We start from the raw sequence: 9429 nt of genomic DNA on the forward strand, positions 1-9429 counted from the left end.
GGGTCTGGGGGGCACTAGAATGGGTCTGGGGGCACTGAGAGGGGTCTGGGGGCACTAGAATGGGTCTGGGGGCACTGAGAGGGGTCTGGGGGCACTAGAAGGGGTCTGGGGGGCACTAGAAGGGGTCTGGGGGGCACTAGAATGGGTCTGGGGGGCACTAGAATGGGTCTGGGGGCACTAGAAGGGGTCTGGGGGCACTAGAAGGGGTCTGGGGGGCACTAGAAGGGGTCTGGGGGCACTAGAAGGGGTCTGGGGGGCACTGAGAGGGGTCTGGGGGCACTAGAAGGGGTCTGGGGGGCACTGAGAGTGGTCTGGGGGCACTAGAATGGGTCTGGGGGCACTAGAAGGGGTCTGGGGGGCACTGAGAGGGGTCTGGGGGCACTAGAATGGGTCTGGGGGGCACTGAGAGGGGTCTGGGGGCACTAGAAGGGGTCTGGGGGGCACTGAGAGGGGTCTGGGGGGCACTAGAATGGGTCTGGGGGCACTAGAAGGGGTCTGGGGGGCACTGAGAGGGGTCTGGGGGCACTAGAATGGGTCTGGGGGCACTAGAAGGGGTCTGGGGGGCACTAGAAGGGGTCTGGGGGCACTGAGAGGGGTCTGGGGGCACTAGAATGGGTCTGGGGGCACTGGGAGGGGTCTGGGGGCACTAGAAGGGGTCTGGGGGTTTCTAAACTAGGTGTGGGAGGCACTGCAGAGGGTCTGGGGTCTCTCGAATGGGTCTGGGGTCCCCCATGGTGTTGCTGGCGGCCGGCGGCCTCAGTGCCCCTCGCTGGCCGCTGGGGGGCGGCCGCGGGCGCCGCGGCTCGCCTTTGACCCGCCCCCGGCGGCGCTGTGCCCAATCAGGAGTCGCTGGAGGCGAGGCGGGGCCGGCTGCGCGCCGAGCGCTTGGAGCGGCTGCTGCGCCTCAACGACCTGCGCTGCCGCCTGGCCCCGGTCTACGGCAGCGAGGTCCTGGCCTTCTGCACCCTGCCCCCCGCCCGCCGCCCCCCGCCCTGGGCCGGCCTGCCCGGCGCCGTCCTCAGCCCCCCGCAGCGCCTGGAGCAGCTGCAGCCCCTGCTCGACAGGTGAGGGCGGGGGGCCCGGGGGGGGGGGTCTGAAGGGAGCCAGAGGGAGGCTAAGGGGGTCCTGGGGGGGGGGGGGAGGGAGTCGTGAGGGGGCCCGAGGGGGTCTGAGTGGGGCTTAAGGGGGTGTGAAGAGGTCTTGAGGGGGGGGAAGGGGGGGGAAGGGGGTCTTAAGTAAGCTCAAGAGAGAGTAAAGAGGTTCTAAGAGGAGCTGAGTGGGGGCTTAGGGGGGCTTGGCAAGGGCTAAGGGGGTCTTAGAGTGGCACAGGGGGTCCTGAGGGGGCTAAGGGGGTCCTGAGGGGGCTAAGAGAGGCCTGAGGGGGTCTTAAAGGGGGCTGAGTGGGGCTTAAGGGAGCTGAAGAGAGGCTGAAGGAGTCCTAAGGGGGTCCTGGGGGGGGTGTAAGGAGGCCTGAGGGGGGTCCCTCTGTCCCCCTCCCCCATCCCCTCCCTCTCCCTCTGTCCCCCCCATCCCCTCCCTCTCCCCCTGGCCCCCCTGACCTGTCCCCATCCCCTCCCCCAGGTTCCTGGTGGCCCTCCCTGCGGTGCAGTCCCCGGGGGTGTCCCTGGCCAGCTGCCGGCCGCTGCCCTGGCGCCTGCGGCAGGCGGCGCTGCTGGGAGAGCGCCTGCGGGGGGCGCTGGAGCCCAGCCCCGGCCAGGGAGCTCTGCAGCGCCTCCTGCAGGCACAGCGCTGCCACTTCCCCGAGCTGCGCCTGGTGCAGTACGACTGCGGTGAGCAGGGAGGGGCTCTGGGGAGTGGCAGGGGGGCTCTGGGGCGCCCCCTGCAGGCTCAGCACTTGGTGACCCAGCTGACCCCTTGGTGACCCAGCTGACCCCTTGGTGACCTGGTTGACCTCTTCATGACCCAATTGTCCCCATGGTGACCCAATTGTCCCCTTGGTGACCCAACTGTCCCCATGGTGACCTGGTTGACCTCTTCGTGACCCAACTGTCCCCTTGGTGACCCAACTGTCCCCTTGGTGACCTGGTTGACCCCTTGATGACCCAACTGACCCCATGGACACCTGGTTGACCTCTTCATGACCTAGCTGTCCCTATGGTGACCCAGTTGTCCCCTTGGTGACCTAGTTGACCCCTTGGTGACCCAACTGTCCCCATGGACACCTGGTTGACCTCTTCATGACCCAACTGACCCCATGGTGACCCAGTTGTCCCCTTGGTGACCTGGTTGACCCCTTGATGACCCAACTGACCCCTTGATGACCCAGCTGTCCCCATGGTGACCCTGTTGTGCCCCCCAACAGGGAAGCTGCAGACCCTGGACCTGCTGCTGCGCCGGCTGAAGGCCGAGAGCCACCGGGTGCTGATCTTCACGCAGATGACTCGGATGCTGGACGTGCTGGAGAGGTTCCTCACCTACCATGGCCACATCTACCTGCGCCTGGATGGCAGCACCCGCGTGGAGCAGCGCCAGGTGGTGCCCAGGGGGCGCTGGGGGGCACCCAGGGGGCAGCTGGGGGCTCCTCGGGGCCAGTCAGGCGCTCGGGGAGCTGCTGGAGGCAGCTTGGAGCCACAGCTTGAGGGGGTCCTGGAGGAGCCTTGGTGGCCAGGGAGGAGCTTTGGTGGCCTGGAAGGTTCCTGCTGCCCCCAGAGGTCCCTGAGGTGGTCCTAGGGGTCCCTGAGGTGGTCCTAGGGGTCCATGAGGTGGTGCTAGGGGTCCATGAGGTGACCTCAGCGGCCCAAGACCTCCATGAGGTGGTCCTAGGGCTCCCCGGGGTGGTGCCCGCAGCCCCCCAGCTGTGCCCGCAGCCCCCAAGCAGTGCCCACAGCCCCCAGAGCAGTGCTTAGCCCCCCAGCTGTGCCTGCAGCCCCCCGGGCAGTGCTCAGCCCCCTGGCGCTGCCCGCAGCCCCTGAGCTGTGCCCGCAGCCCCCCGGCAGTGCTCAGCCCCCCGGCAGTGCCCGCAGCCCCCCGGCAGTGCTCAGCCCCCCGGCAGTGCCCGCAGCCCCCCGGCAGTGCTCAGCCCCCCAGCTGTGCCCGCAGCCCCCCGGCGCTGCCCGCAGCCCCCCGGCAGTGCCCGCAGCCCCCCGGCTGTGCCCGCAGCCCCCCGGCAGTGCCCGCAGCCCCCCGGGCAGTGCTCAGCCCCCCGGCGCTGCCCGCAGCCCCCCAGCTGTGCCCGCAGCCCCCCTGGCAGTGCCCGCAGCCCCCCGGCGCTGCCCGCAGCCCCCGAGCGCTGCCCCTGCCCCGCAGGCGCTGATGGAGAGGTTCAACGCGGACAAGAGAATCTTCTGCTTCATCCTCTCGACGCGCAGCGGCGGCGTCGGCGTCAACCTGGCCGGCGCCGACACCGTCGTCTTCTACGACAGCGACTGGAACCCCACCATGGACGCCCAGGCGCAGGACCGCTGCCACCGCATCGGCCAGACCCGCGACGTCCACATCTACCGGTGGGGGGCGGGGCCTGGGGGGCGGGGCCTCGGGGGCGGGGCCTCGGGGGCGGGGCCTCGGGCCTCCCGTCCTGGCTTCGGGGCAAGGCCTCGAGGCCTCAACTGGGCTCTCGTTTGGGGCAAGGCTTTGGGCCTTGGCTTTGGGGCCTGGGTCAAGGCCTTGAGTCCTCAACTGGACTCTTGTTGGGGTCTTGACTTTGGGGCTTGTGTCCTCAGTTGGACTCTTGGGTTGAGGCCTTGGGGTTTGGGGTGAGGCCTTGGGTCCTGGGTCATGACTTGGGGTCTTGGGTCAAGGCCTTGGGGCTTGGGTCGAGGCCTTGAGTCCTCAACTGGACTCTTGTTGGGGTCTTGACTTTGGGGCTTGGGGCAAAGCTTTGGGGCTTGGTCTTGGCTTTGGGGCTTGGGTCGAGGCCTCAAGTCCTCAACTGGACTCTGGTTTGGGTCTTGGCTTTGGGGCTTGTGTCCTCAGTTGGACTCTTGGGTTGAGGCCTTGGGGCTTGGGTCGAGGCCTTGAGTCCTCAACTGGACTCTGGTTTGGGTCAAGACTTGGGGTCTTGGGGCAAGGCTTTGGGGCTTGGATGCTCTCCTTGGGCCTGGGGTCCCCAGCTGCAGCCCTGGGCTGAGGCCTGGCCCGGTGGTGCCCCCTGCAGGCTGATCAGCGAGAGGACAGTGGAGGAGAACATCCTGAAGAAGGCCAACCAGAAGAGGCTGCTGGGGGACATGGCCATCGAGGGAGGCAACTTCACCACCGCCTACTTCAAGCAGGTACCTGGGGAGGGGGCCCCAGAGCCCCCCCTGGACCTCCCCTGGGGAGCCGCAGCCCCAGGATCCTCCTGGCAGCCACATCTCAGAGGCTTCCCGGTGGCCACTCTGGACCCAGGGCTCCAGGCACCTCCTGGTCCCCCCTCGAGGCCCCCTCGGGGGGGTGGGCAGGGGGTGACCTCCGCGGCCTCGTCCCCAGCAAACCATCCGAGAGCTCTTCGAGATGGCCCCGGAGGAGCCTGGCAGGAAGGAGCTGGACAGGGACAGGGATGGAGAGCTCCAGGAGGAGGATGAGGACCTGGTGGCCACCCGCAGGACTCACATCCTGGAGCAGGTCTGCAGCCCCCTGCCCCCAGCCCAGGGGGTCACCTCCTGGCCCCCCTGAAGCCAACCCCCCAGAGGTCCATCTCCTGCCGGGGAACCTTCAAGGGTTCCTTGGTGGCCGCGGTGGGGTCCTCCAGGGGGGGCTTCTGACCTCCCCATGGGGTCCTTGTCCCCTCCTGAGGTCCCCATGGAGCTCCTGAGGTCCCCCTGCTGTCCCCCTCCCCTCCTGAGGTCCCCCTGCTGTCCCCCTCCCCTCCTGAGGTCCCCCTGCTGTCCCCCTCCCCTCCTGAGGTCCCCCTGCTGTCCCCTTCCCCTCCTGAGGTCCCCCTGCTGTCCCCCTCCCCTCCTGGGGTCCCCCTGCTGTCCCCCTCCCCTCCTGGGGTCCCCCTGCTGTCCCCCTTCCCCTCCTGAGGTCCCCCTGCTGTCCCCCTCCCCTCCTGAGGTCCCCCTGCTGTCCCCCTCCCCTCCTGGGGTCCCCCTGCTGTCCCCTTCCCCTCCTGCTGTCCCCCTGCTGTCCCCCTCCCCTCCTGCTGTCCCCATCCCCTCCTGCTGTCCCCCTGCTGTCCCCCTCCCCTCCTGGGGTCCCCCTGCTGTCCCCCTCCCCTCCTGAGGCCCTATGGAGCTCCTGACCCCCCAGTGGCGCCCCCCAGGCGCTGTGTGGGGCGGAGGACCCCGAGGACATCCGCGCAGCCTCCCAGGCCCAGGCCGAGAGGGTCGCAGCCCTGGCGGAGTTCAGCGACAGCCTCAGCCCCGAGGAGGAGCCCAGGGCAGAGCCTGAGGAGGAGACCTCCAGGGCTGAGCAGGAGATCGCAGCCCTGGTGGAGCAGGTGGGGCCTGGGGGGCCTGGAGGGGCCTGGGGGGGCCCTGAGCCCCCGGAGGTGGAGGAGGACCTGGGGGGGGTTGAAGGTTTGGGGGGGACCAGGAGGTGCAGGAGGCTGAGGAGGAGCTGGGGGGCTCAGAGGGTTTGGAGGGCACCAGGGGAAGGAGGGGGAGCTGGGGGGTTTGGGGGTGTCCCTGGGGTGCCCCTGGTGACCCCCAGGCGCCCCCTCCCCTCTGCCCCCCAGCTGACCCCCATCGAGCGCTACGCAATGAACTTCCTGGAGGCCTCCCTGGAGGACGTCAGCAGGGAGGAGCTGAAGCAGGCAGAGGTCAGAGGGGGGCGCTGGGGAGCACCCCTGGGGGGGGGGGGGCTGTGGGGCGGGGGCACCCATGGGTGGGGGAGGGAGGGAGGGAAGGGCCTTTAGAGTGCTCCCAGAAGCTCCAAGCTGGGCTTGGGGGCAGCCAGAAGAGGGACCCCAAGGTCCCCGTGGGGGGCACCCAGGGTGGGGCTGGCTGGGGGGGTGGTCAGTTCCCCCTGCTGTGACCCCGCCCCCCCGCGCCCCTCCCCCGGGGCGGAGCCTGAGGCCCTGTCCCCGCAGGAGCAGGTGGAGGCTGCTCGCAAGGACATCGACCAGGCCAAGGTGGCCGCCGGCCGCTTCCGGCTGCTGCCCCCTGCCGGGGAGGAGGAGGAGGAGCAGGAGGCCGCCTCGGGCCCCGCCCTGGGCGCGGGGGCCGGGGCGGGGCCGGGAGGGGAGGAAGGCTCCGCCCTGGGGCTGGGGGGGGGGCGGGGGGGGCGGTCCCCGGCGCCCCCGCAGGGTCCGGGGCGCCCCCAGGGCCCTCCCCGAGCGGCCCGGCACCCGCCACAGCCAGCGGCTGCGAGCCCACCGCCCCGCCCCCCCCGGCGCCCCCTCGCCCGCCCCCACCCCCGGGGGGTCCCCCACCCCCCCCAGGGGCTCCCCCACCTCCCCCCGGGTGACCCCCACCCCCCCGAGGGGGTCCCCGACCGCCCCCAGGGTGACCCCAACCTCCCCCCGGGCGTCCCCCACGGCCCCCAGGCCGAGTCCCGCAGCCCCGAGGGGGTCCCCAAGCTCCCCCAGGGTGACCCCCACGGCCCCCAGGGGGTCCCCAACCTCCCCACGGACCCCCCCCGCCTCCCCCCGCCCCTCCCCAGCCCCCCCAGCCCCACCTGTGCCGTCACAGCCCCTCCCCCCGGTGACGTCACAGCCCCTCCCCCCGGCGTCCCCCCAGCCCCCCCCCGGTAGCCGTCCCCAGCCCGGTGCCAGCCCCCCAGCCCCCCCCAGTGACCTCCCAACCGCCCCCCGTGCCCCCCCAGCCTCCTCCCTCCCCACCCCCCACCACCCCTCCCCTGCCCCCTCCTGCCCTCCCCCCCCACGCCCCTCCCACCCCCACCAGCACCACGTCCCCGCAGCCCCCCCCGGCCACCCCGCCCCCGGCCACGCCTTCCCCTCCTTCCTCCCCCTCCCCGCCCAGCCCTCCGGCGGCAGCAGCCCAGGAGCCGCCGGGCGAGGCCGGGGCGGGGCCGGGGGGCGTGGCGGGGGCGGGGCCGGGGCGTGCCCCCCGGCGGCGGCGCAGCGCCGACGTGGAGATCCGGCAGAGCCGCGGCCCGGGGCCGGCAGCCAAGGTCCTGCGGCAGCTCCCGGGGCGCTTGGTCACCGTCCTGGAGACCCCCGCCCAGGGCAGGCCCCGGCGGCGCCGGCACCCCCCCCCCCGCCCCCTGCCCCCCGTCCGAGCCCCCCCCGGCCCCCTCCACCCCTGCCGCGGCCCCCAGCCCCACCCCCACCACCCCCCCCAGCTCCAGCCCCGCCCCCCCCAAACGCCGCCGGGGGAGGCCCCCGAAGCGCCGCGGGGGAGGGGCGGGCGGGGGGGCGGGGCTGGGCGGAGGGGCGGGGGGAGGGCTCCGGCGCCGCCGTCGGCCCCCCCACCCCCACAGGCACCGCTGCCGCCGCGCCCCCCCGGGGCCCAACCCCCAGCCCCACCCCGAGGCCTCTGCCGCCAGCCCCACCCCCAGCAAGCGGCGCCGGGGCAGGCCCACCCGGGGCGGGGCCAGCCTCAGCCCCCACCCCCCCGGGACCCCTCCCAGCCCCGGTAAGAGGCGCCGGGGGAGGCCTCCCAAAAGGGCTTCCCCCGAGGGCAGCGTCTCCCCTCCCCCCCCGGCCCCGCCCCCGGCCCTGCCCCTCCCCCCCCGCAGCACCCGCCGGCACCCCGGGGCCCCCCTGATGGCTCCCCTGGAGCGGGAGCCCGGCCGGAGGCGGCGCCGCTGCTCCCCCACCCCCCAGCCCTCCTCCGCCTCCTCCTCCTCCCCCCCCTCCTCTCCTTCCTCCTCCTCCTCCTCCTGTGACGAGGGCGGGGGCGGGGCAGGCAGCGGGGACGACGGAGGCCGCCGCAGGCCCCCCCCGGCCAAGCGCCGGCGGCGGGCCGGGGGGGGGGGAGGGGCGGCCAGGGCCGCTGCCGGCGCCCCGAGGCGCCGCCAGCGCCGGGGCCACGCCTCCTCCCCGCCCCCCGCCTCCCCCCCGCCCCGGCGGGGAAGGCAGCAGCAGCAGCGGCGCCGGCAGCCCCCCCGGCGCTGCTCGGCGGCGCCCCCCGCGGCCAACACTCGCTCGGCCTCCGCGGCCTCCCCTGGGGGCTCCCCGGCGGCGGCGGCGCCCCCGGAGGTGGCCCTGCGAGGCCGCAAGGCCAAGACGTGACTTCCCCCCTCCTCACCCCGGCAAGATGGCCGACGGGAGGGGCCTGGGCAAGGCCCTCAGCGGTTCTCGGGGGGGCAGCCCCGGTGGTGGCGGTGGGGGGGGTGAGAGGGGGTGAGGAGGAGGAGGAGGCAGGAGAGGAGACGGAGGAGGGGTCGCTAAGATGGCCGCCGGGGTGCCGGCAGAGGAGGTGCAGGGCAAGGAGGGGCCCAGAGAGGCTGCGGGAGAAGGAAGGCTGAGAGAGGGCAGCAGCCAAAATGGCCGACGGGGGACGGGGGGGGGGGCTGAGGAAATGGCCACCGAGGGCAGAGAGAGCGCAGGGGGGCAGCAGAGAGAGCGAAATGGCCGCCCTGGGAGCCCGGCGGAGGGGGCGGCGAAAGGGCTGGCGGCGGTGCGCAAAATGGCTGCCGGGGAGAGCGCAAAATGGCTGCCGGGAGCGCGGCGTGGAGAACCGAGCGGAAGATGGCCGCCAGGAGAGCAGGGAGTGGACAGCTGAGGAGAAAATGGCTGCCAGGAGGCCGGAGAGCGGTCAAGAGGAAGGAAAATGGCCGCGGGGGAAGCCACAAGATGGCCGCCGGGAGACCACGGAGTGAGCGGCGGGAGAGAAAATGGCCGCCAGGAGCCCACAAAATGGCCGCCAGGAGCCCACAAAATGGCCGCCAGGAGTCTGGAGGGAGAGGAAGGGAAGAGAAGATGGCTGACAGGACTCTGCAGCATGGCTGCCCCGGCGCCTGCCCTGCGGCCCACCAGGAACCCCCAAGATGGCCACCTGGGCCTGCAGCCGGCGGCGGATTCCGATTGGCTGCGGCCTGGTGACATCACCGACCTGCGACGCGGTCTCGGCTCAGAGACATCGCTGCCGGCAGCCATCTTGACTCCAATGGACGTCACGGCCGGCAGCCATCTTGGGCTGCAGCTTCCCCCTCCCCCAGCAGCCGGCGGCCATCTTGCCCTCGGCAGCCCTGCCCCTCGGCGGCCATCTTGGCCGCGGCCTCCGCCCCCTGCCCCTCCCCCAGCCGGCAGCCATCTTGCTCCCAGCGCGCCCCGGGCCGCGGCCTTTGCCCCCCGAGCCGGCAGCCATCTCGCCCCCCTGCCGGCGGCCATCTTGCCCCCATCCCCCCGCCCCCCCCGGCAGCCATCTTGACTCCAGTGGAGCTCGCATCTGGTGGCCATCTTGCTCCCCCCTCCCATCTCATCCGGCAGCCATCTTGCAGCATGGGGTGGTGGAGGGGTGGGGGGGGGCTTGGGGGGTCCCGGGGGTTGTCCCCGGGTGGGGGAGGGGGAGGGAGGCTTTTTTTTTACCCCTGTACAGCCCCCTGTAAAAAGGTTTCCTTTTGAACTGAACTATGCAAAGGTTG

General features: G+C 72.7%; 1 protein-coding gene across 1 annotated transcript; it reads left to right on the plus strand.

Moving 5' to 3' along the window:
* The first annotated feature begins 530 nt into the window (after positions 1-530).
* LOC128899327 (helicase SRCAP-like) lies at positions 531-8074 on the plus strand. The gene is made up of 12 exons (XM_054177718.1): positions 531-554; positions 844-1064; positions 1582-1790; positions 2324-2493; positions 3268-3464; positions 4115-4229; positions 4426-4560; positions 5201-5377; positions 5615-5698; positions 5969-6111; positions 6783-7070; positions 7918-8074. Exons 1-12 carry the CDS (start codon positions 531-533, stop codon positions 8072-8074), a joined length of 1920 nt encoding a protein of 639 aa, XP_054033693.1.
* The last annotated feature ends 1355 nt before the right edge of the window (positions 8075-9429 follow it).

Source organism: Dryobates pubescens, chromosome 44 (genome assembly GCF_014839835.1).
Source record: "Dryobates pubescens isolate bDryPub1 chromosome 44, bDryPub1.pri, whole genome shotgun sequence".
Taxonomy (NCBI): Eukaryota; Metazoa; Chordata; class Aves; order Piciformes; family Picidae; genus Dryobates; species Dryobates pubescens.

Bases quoted from the DNA above. Each gene is read 5' to 3' on its own strand.
- LOC128899327 (XM_054177718.1), top strand. From the start codon at position 531: ATGGGTCTGGGGGCACTAGAAGGG. The intron at 5,378-5,614 runs GTGGGGCCTGGG...TCTGCCCCCCAG, and splicing joins TCGCAGCCCTGGTGGAGCAG to CTGACCCCCATCGAGCGCTA. The intron at 5,699-5,968 runs GTCAGAGGGGGG...CTGTCCCCGCAG, and splicing joins AGGAGCTGAAGCAGGCAGAG to GAGCAGGTGGAGGCTGCTCG.